At 41.4% G+C, this 17,174-nt stretch overlaps 1 protein-coding gene across 2 annotated transcripts in view; it reads right to left on the minus strand.

Moving 5' to 3' along the window:
* The window catches only part of ccdc88c (coiled-coil domain containing 88C), a 51,489-nt gene extending 37,351 nt beyond the window's left edge, over nucleotides 1-14,138 (minus strand). For both annotated transcript variants that reach the window (XR_007966490.1, XM_052085645.1), the window contains exons 1-3: nucleotides 13,539-14,138; nucleotides 12,446-12,558; nucleotides 8,946-9,054 (exon numbers count right to left, since the gene is read on the minus strand). Coding sequence is in view for 1 of the 2 variants with exons in the window: in XM_052085645.1 (XP_051941605.1) it covers nucleotides 8,946-9,054; nucleotides 12,446-12,558; nucleotides 13,539-13,598 (282 nt within the window). In the remaining variant the exon portion in view is untranslated. The remainder of the gene's footprint in view (nucleotides 1-8,945; nucleotides 9,055-12,445; nucleotides 12,559-13,538) is intronic.
* Between the last annotated feature and the right edge of the window lie 3,036 nt (nucleotides 14,139-17,174).

Genomic DNA, 17,174 nt, shown 5'->3' on the forward strand with positions numbered 1-17,174 from the left:
AAAAAGAGTTATCTGATCAGCATCAACTTACACGACTGCTCCAACGGAGACAAAGTGCAGTGAACGCTCAGAAGTAGTACAATACTTGCAGGTCCAATTTCACTGTCCCAAAGACTAGGGGGTAATTGGATCGTCAAATCCCTCGTTCTCGGTTTAAATAAAATATGTGAGCTGCTTACCAGCTGGTCTTGGAAGATGAGAAAGAATTTAAACACAAAGATGTTGACTTCAAACAAGCACAGCCTCAATTAACATGGACTGTAACAGTCACCACCTGACATTTATGATATTAACCGCAAAATAAGTCCGGTGACCATTTAATGGATTATCATTCAAAAAAAAGTGGAAATGAAACCTAACACCGCCAGGAGCAATTCATTGAAAAGTATGATCAAGGTGGATTGTTATCAACAGAAACACAACTTCTAAATATCCTTTGAATTTTATTAAATTCTGGAAAGCTATACAGTGGTCCCTCGTTTATCCCGGGTGTTACGTTCCAAAAATAACCCGTCAAAGGGGAAATCTGTGAAGCAAGCAATTTTTTTTTCAATTAGGTACTGTACTGTTTTAAGGTTGTAAATCACATCATTAACATTTTCTCACATTTCCCTCTTGTTTAAGCACACTCAAAGTTCAAACCTTTGCAAGAAAAAAATATGTATACAGTATCATCATCATTATCATTATTATTACTATTGTTCAGCTTATTTATACCGCAACAAAAGTCAAACCTTGTTTTAACCCTGTGTTGTGGGTCAAATTGGCCCGTTTAGAAAATCTAGGGATGATAAAAAGCTTAAAACTTAGTCTACTGAGCACTGTTTTATCTGATTTGAATATTATCAGCACAGCAATATTTATGATGATTCACATGCTCACTGTAAAATCCAGAATGTCGAATTACAGGAAGTCAATGAGGACACAATGTAGGTTTTAGGCTGTAAAAAACAGCATGCAAGATTGCACTTGGAAAAAAAATGCCAAAAGGTCAATCGGGGGACCACTGAAAAATGGAAAAACTAATCATCTAATTTGGAGAGCAATCGTAATGTTTACTTGAGATATTAAGTGGGCAGCACGGTGGTCGATTATTAGCATGTCCCCAGAGTGCAGAGGTGCATGGTTCGATTCTGGCTCAGGCCTTCCTGTGTGGAGTTTGCATGTTCTCCCAGTGGCTGCGCGGGTTTTCTCTGAGTACTCCCATATTCCAAGAACATGCCTGGCAGGTTAATGGGAGACTCTAAAATTTAGAGTCTAAATTGTCCCTCGGTGTGAGTGTGAGCGTGAATGGTTGTTCGTCTAAAGGGCCGTTCACACGGCACACATTTGCTCCGGCGCTGCACCGATATATTTTGTTGCGATATATTTTGCACCGCAGCAAATTGTGTGGAGCGTTCACACGTACAAAGCCGATGAGCGGGGCAGCCCCTACACTTGCGTTCACACGGCAGTTTCTGCAGCGGAGCGTGTTGGTTCTTTTTAAAACGTACTGTATATACACTACTCAAGCGACTACTGCACCGGCACGTTCTTTTCCTTCTCGGTCTCCGTGCCTTCTGCTCGAGAGTGACCGCCCAAGAAAACATAAATGAACGATGACTTCAATGACACTCAGAAAAGCAAACACTAATGCGCCAAACAGAAAATCAAGAGAGGAAATCACAAAATAAATTCTATGGGGGCTGGGGGGGTTGTGAACAAACAATAAAGGAACAAACAACTCCGAGACAGTCCAGTCTCCTACAAAAGGAAAGATGTTACTAGCCAAGTCTTGTGTCGTTCTGAAACAAACACATTACGGAAGTCCGACAGAGCACGAATGCAACGCATTCTCGCCATACGTACTCTTCACAAGCATTTGCTCTGGGGCAAATTTAACCCAGTTGCGTTCACACGTGCAAATTAACACCGGTGCTGCTTCGCAAACGAGCATTTGCTCCGGAGCAAATATTTGACCCACCTCCATTAGGTGGGTCAAATTTGGTCCGGTATAAGCTCTTTTCCGGGGCTACGCCGGAGCTAATTTGCACGTGTGAACGCTCTACTGGGGCAGCCCCGGCGCAGCACCGGACCAAATCTTGCCGTGTGAACAGCCCTCAAGTGTGCCCTGCGATAGGCTGGCAACCATTTCAGGGTGTACCCCGCCTACTGGCCAAAGACGGCTGGGATAGGCTCCAGCACGCCCGTGACCCTTGTGAGGATAAAGCCGTTCGTTCAGATTATGGATGGATGGATGGAGATCTCAAGTATACTGTACATAGTTACAAACGCACAACATCTGAATGCAATCCAAATCATTTACTGGATTGTTCAATGAAACAAAGTATCGATTCATCATTCTGATGCATTTGTATTTTCCAGTTTTACACAAATGAGGCAAAAACAACGCAATTTAGAGAAATGTGATCATTCTAGAAGGAGTTCGTATTCTGCAATTCTGGCTCGCATGCATTGATGATGTCGTGTAGCAAAAATCACATTAGACATCCAACACTTCAAATTGACAGGAGGTCAATATATGATGTAACAATGACCTATTTAAACACACGCACACACACACACACGCACATGCAAACGCACACTCACAGAATCCTAATCCATGCACCACTAACACTCCGGATTTATACATCTAATCTGAGATCAATAGAAGGGTAGCAAGTACCAGAGGATGCAAAGTTAACAAAACCGCAAATACTTTGGACAACATTCCCCATCATTTACTTATGTGGGGAACATACAAGCTGTTTGTTTTGAAACAACATGAGTTGTATTAATTGAAAAAGTCATATAAATTATAAATGCAACTATCTGCAGTTCATCTTGCTCATCGTGAGCAAAATTGGATTTACAGTATTTGCAGTCAAGTTAAACACAATACGAGAAAGATGTGTAAAAATGTCATCCAAACAAAGACACTGTAGGAGGAGCCATCAAAAGGAGAGCGGAAGCTCAATTTAACAGGGGGGCAAGGGGTCATTTGTTTGAGCTGATTTACATTGAAAGACTTTTTTCAGAGCCTAAATCCAATTATATAATTGCAGTATTGTAATCAAATGTTTTTAAATAAAAGTTTGAAACGAACTGAAAAGTTTTAAAATTTCTCCAAATATGCGTTGGTGCTTGGGGGTGCAAAAACCATTGGCAAGTATTACCGTTGACCACATTGACAGCGATGGCTGCTCAGTCTGTGAAAACATAAAAATATTCAAAGAATTGCAGGCCTCGCTGATTAGCTTCAGTTCAGGTCAGTGTCCATAACTCAACTTTAAAGCCTGGATCCCACTGTGAGCTTGAATGAAAAATTTACATTCGCAAACACTTGCAAATCTTCTCTGCTAAATGGGATGTAGATTTAAGAAATACTCTGGACAAAAATGGCCTCCATGGGAGAGTTTCAAGGCAAAAACCACTGTTGACAAGTATACGATAAAATAAAGGGTTGTCTCATTTAGCAAGAAACAATGTTATGATTCAGAAGAATTTGGGATCATTATTTTTATTTGTTTTTAACACCTTATGTAAAAGAAAAAAAAACAGATTAATTAAACAATGAGTTCTGCTTTTGACCAGAAAATGTTTCGGGTGATTACACCTCTGAATAGCTCCCCTCCAAAAATTCAGGTTTTCGGGTGGCCAAGTCAAAATGCGGACTTCAATCCAATTGAGATACTGTAGTACGACCTTAAATGGGCAGTGCATTCTCATAAACCTTCTAAGGGCAAAGTTAAACAATTCTATGAAGAAGAGAGTCAAAATTCTTCCATGGCAAATGCGTGAGTGACTTCAGTTCATGCTGCCATCGTTGCTAACCTTTTACCAGCTATTATTTTTCACACAGGCCAAAATACAGTAGGTTGACTTTTTCCCCCTTAAATACAATCATGCTTTCAAAAGAGCATTCTATAGTTACTTGGGTGAACTTTGTGAGATACAAAATTGACATTGATGACGTGAAAGATACAAGATAAATCAAGGGAGGTGGAAAATACTTTTTTCACAGCACTATGTAAAGTAGGCCAGAGGATCTGGAGTTCAAAACATCCCATAGACACAGCCCTTTGTTGCAGTTTCCAGAGTAACCGAGGAGGGTGAAGGTACAAGCATGATGCAACCCTTAAATTTATTAGGGCTGGGGAGCAGCACTGGTGAATAGTGAGAATCAAAGTTGCACCAGCTCCTCGATACTATGACCCCACCGGTATACTCAACTGCGAAGATGCAATTCTACAATATTCCAGGTGACATTAAAAGGTTGGAAGTAGTGTTGACAAACGATTAAAATACTTGATCGTGATTAAATGTATATAAATGTTGTGGCTAACTCATAATTAATCACAATTAATCGCACATTTTTACCCCCCCCCCCCCCAACCCCATTTTAATGCTCTCATCAACATGGAATAGTGCATCAATTTTCTTTGTGCAAAATACAGGCAACAATTTCAATTTTACATTAATATTTTTCACTTTTCACACAGTTCATGACTGCAAAACACACACATAACTTTCTTTGGTTTTGTCAGTGGAACCATCTGGTAACTTTTTAAAAGCAAACTTTCCAGTCATAAGCTCTTGAGTATCCATTTTCGGTGTCTAGCGTTGCCATTCGCTCAAACCGTGGCCGACCAAACAGACATGCGCGTGGTTATGTGTGGTGCAAACGTAACATCCTGTGTGATGTGGGTGATGCTGCATTAATCTCACGAGAAAAAATGTAATCCCGTTAAAACTGATTGAAATTAATGCCCATAATAACGCATTGAATTGGCAGCACTTCAATGCTGGGAGTGCTGCCAACACCAACACCAAACACTTGGACATGGCAATGTTAGATTTGTTTTGGAATGAGTGTGAATATGACCAGTGTGTTAGTCAGATGGTCACTTGAAGCACTGTGAAAACGAGTCTTGAGAGTTGGTGATATCTTGTTACAGGGCTTGACACAAAAGAGAACAGGGAGAGGTGGGAGACACTCGCTTTCATTCAAACTCGCTTGCATTCACATACACAGAGCTTAACACTGCAACGGGTGTTGGCTTCTTCCTAACCGGGATGGCATAACAGCCACTCTCCAGGCACTGGTTCGAACTGACTTTCTGCACTGTCGACCCATGTAAAAATTGAGAGAAGCATACAGTGTTTCAGAAACGTGTGCATATGGTCGGGTACTGTATGTAAGCGCACGTACAGTGCACTCCGCTTAATAGAACACCGGTTAATAGAGTAATCCGCTTAATAGAGCAAAAGGCTCTGGAACGGATTTGCCTAATGCAATTTCCTATAAAGATACTCCGCTTAGTAGAACAGATCTCCGCTTAATAGAACAGGCCGTAAGCAATGAACATTGTAAACTAGTGGTTTTCAAAGTGTAGCTATCGCGATACTGTACCACCATCGCGAGAAAACGCGGTAGTTCTAGCCGTATACAGTAACAGGTAGCACGCGTCACTTCACACATAGACACACGCACGTCACAATGGCTTCAACTTCATTCAAGAGACGAGGGCTATCACCTTCGGATAAGAAGGACATACTCAGATGATACGATGCATTGCCGGATTCTCAGAAGGTACGCCCGCGGTTTCCAGGACTTCCCTCTTATCCAGCGCATTGAGAGGGAAGTCAACCGCAAAATTACGGACTCCTGTTTCCAGACAAAAGTAATGAAATTTTTCTCGTGATTTGAGATGTTTGACTGAAGTTGATTAAAGTTGTTGTTTTGTTGTTTGATTAAAGATATGGACGTCCACAGTCGAAATATCTCTTCTAACTCGTCAGCAGGGGTTTTTCTGCGTGCATAACTTGGTCGTCGACGTGTCTGAAGGTATACCTAATAAAGTGTCTCCGGTTAATAGAAACTCCGCTTAGTAGAACAGAAGCGCTTCGGCCCAATGGTGTTCTATTAAGCGGAGTGCACTGTATTGTCAAAGCTGAGCATTTGACTACAGAGATCACACACCCACCTAAGCCCAGACTGTCCAGAATGACCCAATTTAAAAGTGTGTGTGCAGACTGTACAGATAGAACAGACAGAAGGACGTACAGACTATAATCTGTGGTCCAATGACGACGGTGGGAAAAATATCGATTCATCGATGTTTTGCAATATTTCCCTTTGCAAGTCAGTATCAATTCAGCAAGTCCTCTGAATCAATCAACCTCAGGGACGCATGTGCGTTGTATGGATGGGAGCGCTGCACAACAAAACAAAAATAACAACAACATGGCACCAAAAGCCAGCTGCTGCAGCCTGAAGCTAGCACCTTCTATTTCTGACGTTTTGGGTCCTTTTGGATTGCCCAGTACATTTGCTTGCCAACTACATCCAAGCACTGTTCACGCATAGAAAGAGCTTCAACAATACGTGTCGTGGCAAAGTAGCCATTTAAGAAGTTGGTGCAGACACTCGAAACATCCTACGCATTACCCACACGAAAATATGACCCTAACCCTTCCCGTGTGGAATTTGCATGTTCTTCCCGTGCCTGTGTGGGTTTTCTCAGTGTACTCCGTTTTCCTCCCACATTCCAAAAACATGCATGACAGGCTGATTGAACACTCAAAATTGTCTCTAAGTGTTAGTGTGAGCGCAGATGGTTGTTTGTCGATGTGTGTGCCCTGTGATAGGCTGGGAACCGGTTGAGGGTGTCGTCTCCCGCCTACTGCCCGAAGACGACTGGGATAGGCTCCGGCACGCCCGCGACCCTCGTGAGGATAAAGCGGTTCAGATAATGGATGAATGGTTGGATGGATATTGTGCACGTTTTAATTTTTAACAAATCACAGTTTAACTGCTTTCTGGATTTGAGCCGTGATTGATCATTACCTACGCTCTTAGGCACTGTGATGTCATTTTCAATCGAAAATGGCTGCCCCTGAGATGGATACAAACCGGTGGGTTCATATTCCACAAACAAAATAATAATCACAACGCCGTGTTTAGACTAGTGAGGGCGTAGGGAAAATGATTGTAAATATAATTTTTGACTTGACTTCTCTTTTAATTACTTGTAACTGTGGCGCCATTAATTTGCGAGGAGGACTGATTCGACAGCGGATTTTTATGCCTTCAATCGGCAGCCTTTGCATTTATTTTGTAGCATGAAAAAAAAGTATCTGACACGATACTTTGTATACTTTCGGTCAGGGGGAGGGAACTCCCGTTCCTTGAGAGCTGTATCCTTCTCGTTTCGGATCTCTCTATTTCAACAAACGATTCAATGATTCAAACGATCAGCTCATCAGCAAGCTCTGTCGAAGCCTGAAATGATCAAGATCAATTGAATCAGGTGTGTTGGAGGAGGGAAAGCTTGTAAAACAGGCAAGATATGGCTGTTGGGGAACTGGAGTTCCCTACCCCTGTTGTAGGTAATTGCCCATCCCTACCTTTCGTAGCATTAACATGGATATCGAATCAAAATCTGTCAAATCGCAAACCTGAAAAATCAATACAGAACTGAATTACAGCCTAAAATAATCTAAATCGAATCGCGAGGTTCTCAACTATGACAGTCCTGTCAAACCCTATTCACTGAATTCTGACAGATCCAATGCATAACGGCACGTTTGATAAAAAGCGGTGCACTTTTATTTCTATCTATATAGAGCACGAGTCGGTACATTTTAACTTGTTGCTGACACAGTGACTCCACCTTGTACAGTAAGCAATCTAAGTGAACTTTGAGATTGTGTCACTCTAGCCAAGGGCTGTGTGTTTGTTTGGTGGGCAGGTGGGGTGGAGCTTAGAGGTGGGACAGTTAGTGGATAGTCTTTGTATAAAAGTGCACAGAACAATACTTGAGCTCAAATTTGAGACCAACCTGGCTCTGGTGGAAGTAAAAGAACAATGTCATCACAGCACCGTTCAAACACGAGACATTGCATCTCAAGTCTATGTTTCCAAGTAAACACTAAAATGCAGTTCACACGCTGGTGTGGTTTAGAGCCCTGCCCCGGCTATTCTTTTGTTTTTCAGAAATCTCCTTAAAAAGGTTGATTTACATTTTCATTTTGGCAAATTAGGAAGTATGGATGGATAATCATAACTTTTATTTGACCACCTGTTAAAAGACTTAAAAACAACTTTGAGATCAAAAACAGAAATATAACAGTATGATATGTAGTTGTGTGGTCTTGCCGAGCCTCAAGTTGAGACAATTGTAGTCATTCAGTGTCCTTTGAGGAGATAGATACAGAAGCTGCAGGAGGAGTTTATATGTCCCAAAAGTGCAGTGCGGCTGAACGTGACTGGCTACTTTGTTCTAAATCATGCTCGACTTTGACACAAAAAGTGCAAACATTTGTGGCAAAGTGGTGGACACTGTGCTGGCCTCGCTTGATCCAACTATGGAGGTTTTGTGAAAAAGCTGGTTTCCGTTACATCGCTTGCGCATCATGGAACTAAACTTTTTTTTAATTCAAGACAATACATATGTAGTGTGCTTTTCGAAAACACTGGTCTCTTTCTGGAACGCCGGTTTGCAAGGGTTTTAAATCCTTCTGGACTCAGGTGTAGTACACAGTGGGTTACGCCTTTCTTAAAAGTACTTCAAATTTGGGTTTTGACATGGCGTATCTTGAAAAGCTATGTTGTAACTGTGGCATCAGGCCTTTCCACAAACGTAGAAACACCATCACTGGCACAAAAACTTGAATGACCCACGTTGTACAAGCAATAAATAATAAAGTGATTGGACAGAACACAAAATAGCACTGAGGAAAAAGTGTACATGTAGGTATTGTTATACAAGAATGGGTCCCCCAGCAGGGGCAGGTTCAGAAGGTATTTTTCAATCAAAGCTGAGGAGACACTTCAGATGACATACAAACAAATGAAATTCACAAACAAACACTGGGATGATTTTTCTGAACACAAACACAATGGCTTCCTGGTTTGTTGGATCATGAAGATTGCGTCAAGGGTCCTATGTGAGTATGCATACCTGGTAGTAGGTCCTGATGTGTCTCATGAGAAGGGTCAAATTGTGAAGGCGAAGCGACACATCATTGTTCACATTCTTGTTCAGCCTCTGGTTGTTTGGACTGGGGTCACTACGGAGACAAAAACGCACGCCAAAGAGGCTTTAGATTTATGTCGTTCACGCCTGTTTAAGACAAGGATCAATAAAAATAAGTCCCTTTGTTCGGAATGGGGATTTAGGGCCTTCAATGTCACCGTGTGCCAGTCTCATTTGCATATGAACTGTGTGTGTGCGTGTGTAAGCGGGAGCATGAAAGGTTGGCAACATTGCTTGACCGAGCCTTCGGGGACATGAGTCAGAAGAGTTCAGTTCTACACTTATGGTTTCAACAAGGGTGTCAAAAGAAATGGGGGAAAATGTCTTGATACCCTAGATTGGAGTACTGATTAAATTTACAGTACCTGGCGAAAGTATTACCCCCCCCCACCCCCATGAACTTTTTTGACATTTCAGGTTTCAAAAATAAAGATATAAAAGTGGATTTTTTTTCCCAATCAACACCAAGTGTATACACACAAACAAACACACCTCTCTCTCTCTCTCTGTCTCATGTGCCATTGCAATGACTTTTTTTTCAGTGTGTGTCATTGCAGTAGACCACTATCAGCCATCTGTTGGAGGTGGGGCTCACCTGCCAGCGCCACTTGGCACACAACATGCGATGGAGGGGAAGGAGGGAAGGCGGCAACATCCGTCATGCACAGGTTGCAAATCGAATTGAATGGAGGGAAACACTGTTGCCGGCTGCTGCGTATGAGTAACTGCGCTGCAATTTTTTTTCCCTTCCCACTCCGGGTGTACCCCCAAGTCCAGTGTCCGGTCCGCGCCTCACACTGGAGCACAGCTCATTAATACTGGGGGATATGCAACCTTAAAAGGCGTCTCGCGATGAAACTGATCAGGACCTAACTGACAGGAAAACATAATGTCACTGCTGGATTTACTTCAAGCTTTACAATGAAGGGTATTTGGTGTCTTTTTCTGCTGAAGTATCATATGCTTCAATCTCCTCACACCACGTTCATGTCTGTCTTCATTGTTTTGCAAAACATTATAATAATGCTATTGTTCTCCACACATTGAATGCCCCTTGGCTGGCTAGCCCCCGCCTTCGGGGAGGATTTAGGTTTTCTACGGTATAGATGAGAAAGTGGGTTAAACAGGAGGAGCGTGAGCGGTATTAAAGCAGAGAGAGAGAGAGAGAGAGAGACCCCTACGAGCAAGCTTGTTGAAAAGACGTCAAAACAAGACTGTATGAAGCACATTTACCCATCAAGTCATGCAAAAAGAAAGACAAAAAAACGATTGTGCCAGTTTGTCCCGGTAGTACTAAGCATCACATTGTTGACCATACGTTACAAGCACATTAAACACCAAATGAGCAGATGGGAGAAAACAGAAAGGCTGTTCATTATTCCATACAGAGTTCAGCGTTTTAATTGCCGAACACATGTGTGAACTTATATGAGCATATTAAAGCAAGCTGACCAAATATAGCATGATGTTTTCTCTTTTTTTTCAAGGTGCTCTAATGTTTTTGGGACAAAAACAGCAGCAGCTCTCTTAAAATCCAAATTGAACTTCACTAATTTTGTACATGGCACCATCCATGCTCGCACTGCCACTTTACCCACAAACGCAGCTTTCCCTGGGGTGCGAAACACTGAGCGCACAATGGAATCTGACGCTAACGTAACACAAAAACTGCTTTGCTATGCTTTTCTTATGGTGTTCAAAGTGTTCATAGTGGTTGAAATACACAAGACTAAATATATATTCGTACATTCATTAATATCTCCAGTAGTAATTTCAGTCAAGAGTATGGCAGTGAGGTTTTGTGTGGGTGTGTGTGCATCCGCATCCATGCGCGTTGTCGTGTGGAACGGGACATAGTGGTCCCTGACCTTTTTTCTGTCACGGACTGGTTCATGCTATGACATTTTCTGATCTGGCAACGATACATTACATTCCTACATTGGTGATCACATAAAATTGGGGAATATATGCTCCACTTTTTTTTTCTTTTTTTAAATAAGACCGACACCGCACCCGTGGCTGAGGACCAATGCAGTTGGGGACCTGTGCCAGAATAGAGCTTTATGCTCCTGGTCCTGATGTATACTTTTTGGCACAAATACTGTTTTGTACAACAGTACTGGTTTAGTCCATGTAATTACTTCAACTATACAGAGAGTGCACAAAAGCTTTTCATATTGCAAAGATACTTTGTTGAATTAAATTAAAATTGCACCTATTCTACAGTACCAAGCAACCATGTGTGACTCAGTACAAACACTGACTGAAGTTCAAAGAAGACATCTGGCAGTGATGCTCAGAATTTGAAATGCGCTCGTCAGGATGTGGTTACAGAAACACACTCATATAGATGCACGCAGGATACCATTCATGCACTCTTTCCTGTCCACACAGACCAAAGTATTTGTCAAAGTATTTGAGTATTTGTCAACTGAATCATGACAGCGAGACTCACTAAGGGCCCTATTTATCATTCCCAGAGAAAGTCTAGCGAAAAAAGCTGGTTGTGGGATGGAATAAGCCAAGTCCCGGCCAATTGAAGCGCACTCACTTCATTTCCGTTAAAATCAGGGCAGCCAAAGCAAACGTAATTTCACATTGAGGAAACAGTAATAGCCTCACAAGAGTCCATGCCTGACATTGGCACCTAAACTGCAAGATTTCCCCTTGCAAATGATAAGTCGCCCAAGTATATTAGGTGAGCAATTGGAGACGGCCTTGCACTTGCACAACTGTGCATGCACGTGTGACCATGCCCTCCCTCCCCAACAGTAACCGCGGTGCTATTAAAATACTTTAAATATTAAATACGATGATAATGACTCGAATTTGTTCAATGAATTGATTTCTACAATGCTTCAGAGGGGTTGTGCCACACCCTTTGTCATATTTATGCAATACAATACAGCTTTATTTATACAGCACTGTCACAATAGCTGCAGCTGAAACAAAGCGCTCTACGGAAGGAACATTTGAATGAAATCCGGTGACATCCACCACACACGTCCGCTGAGTGCCGAATCTGTGTTGATCAAATACACCCAAATTGCATTGTGTCACCTGTGCAGCACAAAAGTCTAAAATTGGGTCTACATTTTGTAATCAGATTTTCAGATCGGGGTGAGGCAGGAACGCCCGGTGAAGCAGAGCACTTCTACCAAATTCACAAACACACTGAACTAGACAATTGGCCAAGAACGAAAATGACGATGTGGCTTTTTTTACACCAAGCACAGACTACTTTCAATGACCAAATTGTTGGATGAGTCGGGAACGAGGCAAATCTGTGTGCCAGACGCCAAGAGAGGCGCAAAACAGTCCCAAACATACTAGACTCGTGCTGGCACGAAAATGAAGCTATGCCCGTTTTCAAATCGGGCACATGGGTGCCACTCGACTAAAATCGGGCCTGAAACGTTACCTACATTTGTGTCATGATCTTGTGCAGGAAGACGCCATCCACAAGTTCGACGAACATGTTGACACGCTCTTCTGAACCCGCATTGTCACATGATCCCAGTGGACCCAATGTCCGCACCTGAAGACACAAAATATGGGGTCAAAAAACATCAGAAAAAACCCCGTCAGATCCCACTTAGAGTTTTTGAGCTTTTGAACTGCTAGACATGTTTCAGGACATTAAGAAGCTGAACCAGAGCCATAACGCCGTTATAAGTCACCTATGGAAAAAAAATGATGCAACCTTTAGCATAAGGCTTATAGCTTTTGTCTGCATTTTATTTGCAAAGTGGAAAAATTATGGATATTTCAAACAAAAATCATTGCGGAGTCATAGAAAACCCATTAGAAACGTTTTTTTTAAACGTTTCATTCCATGTTACATTATTATAACACCTGGATTTCACAGCCTGCTGAACTGCTGGTATATGTCCACTATCCACGTCATGACTTTTCTGCTGTCTGACCCTATTTACATTTGTCTGAGGAAAAAAAAAACAACTTCTGATTGACCAGAAAAGGTTAACAGGATGTGTGCCACGGGTAGACAGGAAGTACCGCAGGGTTATTAACCTGCAGCCCGGTTTGATTTGATGACCTCTAGCAGAAATCATTTTAGTGTGCTTAGTGACTAAAATGCGTTTGCTTTCCACTCAAAACCTGACATTTGAATCTGTGTCACTTGTTCAATGATCAGTCTGGTGTTCTAGTAGCAAGTTAGAACCAAATAAAACGAGTACTGTAGACATCTGTGAAGTTGACTAAAGACGGCTGTTTGTTGACATTATTAAAACCTGATCGAACCAGCGACGCGTTGATCCTGAGGTTCCCCACATTCTTAAGTTCGGGAAAACACTGCGATTAATTTTCTTGTATTTGAATGCGCACTTTGTCCGCTATTAATATTCCGGTTTTAATAATTGTATTCTCTAACATTTTTAAAAGTCTTATTTTTTCTTTAGTAATGCTTGTAATCAGGTGCTATGAGTTGATCAAGCATCTCGAGTATCATACTATCATCAGTACTCATCTAGAGGCAAACATGGCTCTCCTACTCACCCACAACACGAGGGGCGACTCCAAGAAGGCTGCCAACAGCTCGGAAAGAGTCCCATCCATGGTGCCTGGGCCTGGATCCCTGTTGATCAGTCAGTCGAAGCTGGCGGCAGGTCTCCACGAACAGAACAAAGCCGCCGCGAGGCATTCACCTCCCCCGGATGAGCTTTCTCTCACACACTATTGTTTCGCGGTGTCCCAGTTCCCTCGACGCATGGTTAAATATTCCAAAACGCGCCGAACTCGTTCAAAGCCGTTCAGCATAGTTCAAAGGGGTGCTGCAAGCATTTAGAGTGTTTGAAGTTGTCAAATACAGTTTTTTCCACGTCTTGGGCAAAACACTTGATTTAATACAAACTTCGACAGGACAGTTGCTCGCGTTGTCAAGTATACAACACTCGGCCGTAAAGCAGGAAAAAAAGAGTCAAACGGATGAAGGCAAGAAATACGTTCAATATGTAATAAACACGCGCACACCAAACTCCTAACGTGTCAACTTTGTGGTTTCCGTTTTTCCCCCCAAATTTAAGTTATTTCCACACCCCATCCACACGCTTCTCAAATTATGCACTCCAAACCGACTGGCGAGTGGGTGACACCTCCCGAAATATGATTGACGACTATTTCGTCCAATCCCATATTAAAAATCCATAGACTCCGCCTTTTAGGACGAATTAACCAATTATTATTCCGTAATTCAGGAGCGTTTCCCTTTTGGAATGACGTCAGCGCCAACAAAACCAAACAATTCGGGGGAGTGTTTCTTTGTACTTTTATTACGGTACTCGTTGTAAATAGTCGTATATACTGCATGCGTAAACTGTAAAACTATTGTATTTTTTTACCCCAAATTGATTAAATATTCCAATAACGTTTGTCACGTTGTTTCAAACTAATTTAATGGAAATCGCAAAGAGCACTAGTGACAGTTAGGTGCACTTGGAGGAGGAGTCAAAGCCACCTCTTTTTCCAACCCCCCAGGGCTCCCCATACCAACGGTAAACATTTCATGTCTTTGATTTTTCTATTTCACATGAACGCAGTATTCTTAGAGCCTTTGATACTCGGCCACAAGTTTTCTAAATATACTAACTGCATATTTATAGAATAAATGTACAACTGGTCTGAATCTAAGTTTATATAAAGAACACTCAATTCTTATCGCAAACTTTAATGAAAATAATTGATTTCACACGACAGCAAACAAAACCAAAAAAAAACCCAGCAGAAAAGTAATTGTTTAATCATACCATCCACATTCGTGGTTTCATGAAATAGAGTGCACACATATAACAATCTTTCCTCCACACTCATAATACAAGTAGGAGCAAAACTGAGAAAAAATCTAACCATATAATTGCGAAGAATGAAGACACGGTTATGTCATTGTGCTTTTTAGATATGATTTGCCATTGATTGTAGAATGCAAAATGGCGTCTGTGTCAATCGATCACTGTGATTGATTGTTAGCTTTCAAATCAGTGCATGAGATTGAAGTAGACAACACAACATAAAAAGCAACTTCACAGCAAAGAAAATGGCATGAGCTATAAAATAAAGATCACCAAAATGTTGATTTTTACTTCCTATAGCGCCTGCTTGATTACTAGTGTGATGGAAATTGTACTGGATATGTCTGAATTTTATTTCATGAAACCCTGACTGTGGATCCAACGATAAAGAATGGTGGCATCATACACAGCCTTGCCTAATTGGCTACCCCTCACTGAGGGTTTGTGTGTAACCCTGGCAACCACCCACTGTGATAATTCGGCTAAACCACTGGGTACACTTGTTTGCGTTCCGAGCAGTAAGTTTAAAATCACTGACAGTGTGAGTGGTGATCTTTTCCTTTCATATGTTCCCTGGGATTGACTAGTGACAAATTCAGTTCCTGCAACCCCAAACAGGATAAACAGAGCATGGATGGTAAACAGAATAATGTTTAATCTCCATGGGGAGGCAATAAAATATCAACGGTCATGTGGATTTGTAGCTTAAAAATGCCCTACATATTGGACATGGCAAAGGATAAATATAAACAATATAATTTGATTTAACAACATAATCTCACGCCTGAAAATCACCCACTTGAACATATTTCTCGTAATTCCTTGAAATGTTTTTTTTTTAATTCGTTCTCCGAGCACAACAGTGACTAAAGTTAACGTTACTTCATCAGAAACAACTCCAAGAAAAATACTGTACTTGGCCAAACGTGAAAAGTGTTTTGAGTACGTGGGCTTCCGCGGGAGCTGGTGACTTCTTTCGTACGTCTGACAAGGAGAGCAGGGTTGAACGTGTTCGCACAAGCTGTAATTCTTGCAGTTCGTTGGACAGCAGCGTTATCAAGTGGAGATTTAATGTTACTACAAGACAGTTATTTTGGGAGAGCGAGGAGGGACAAACTTGGACACCCATCATCCATCCACTCTCTCTAATGCAGATAAAGTCTTGCAAAAGTATCTCCCCTTGGACTTTTTGCCACATTTCAGGCTTCAAAGGTCAAGATAAAAAAATAAAAAAAGATGTTGTGTGTGTAAAGATAAAGAATCAACATCAAGTGATATGCAGATGTGAGATGGAATGAAATTCATACGATATTCCCACCTTTTATTTTAAATAAATAAAATAAGTGTACTTTATTCATTTCAGAATGTGCAATATTATTCAGCCCTTTTCCTGTCAGAGCGTCCAACTCTCTAAGCAAGATACATCCTGAACTGGGTGCCAGTGTAGTGGGAACTTGACATTTAACAGTGTTATACTTAACTGTTAACTTGTATCATTGGATCACTTGATCATGCTATCTGTAAATGCTGCTATGGAAAGTAGGTTGCAATGCTAACTTGTCATTTTCCTGTAAGTCAGACTTTAACCCCTCCCAAGAAGAAAATGCTATAAGAGAGGGGCCGAAATGAATGCACCTGGAGGCTGAGAAAAAAGTTATGACGGAAAACAAAATAAAACACTTAGACTTGCATTGCTTCTCAGATTTACCCATATGTAAAGCATTAAAATTATTCAAAAAAATAGAAGCCAGTCTTTTTTTTAAATCAACTATTTGTTTATTGTGAATAGCGATAGAAAATGACAGCTTTTTCCTTAAGCATGTGACATCAAAATAAACTAAAAGTGGCATCAATTAATTTTACATTCAATACTCAAACCCACTTCTGCGCAACCCCACCTCATCCGGACCTAAGGTAGGGAGGGAGGTGAAGTAGGAGAAACCTGTAATCCTATTGGTGGACTTCATACACCCATTTTCAAAATAACAAATATATAAATGCTCTACACAGTGAGAACAGCCATATTGTGTCAGGTCATAATACTTCATTGTCCTCGAGACATTTTTATTCACTCCCATCCAGACACACAAAACGGAATATATTTGGCAAATGGTGCCCTTTCGGAATGAAACAATGTACCTTCATCCTTTCTTTGTAGCCCTTCACTCCTCAAGGCTCATTGGTCATTTACATGATAATGTGATCAGACGGGACAGAGTCGAAGGGAAGTGAGAACATAAAACAGTCAGCCAAGAATGGGAATATCAAGTGCTGCGTTCATATTATTAATATCAAAAGAATGCTGTCAAAACTACATGCCCAACCGGTCAGTCATTTGAGTTCACAA

Source organism: Hippocampus zosterae, chromosome 14 (assembly GCF_025434085.1).
Source record: "Hippocampus zosterae strain Florida chromosome 14, ASM2543408v3, whole genome shotgun sequence".
NCBI classification, from domain to species: domain Eukaryota; kingdom Metazoa; phylum Chordata; class Actinopteri; order Syngnathiformes; family Syngnathidae; genus Hippocampus; species Hippocampus zosterae.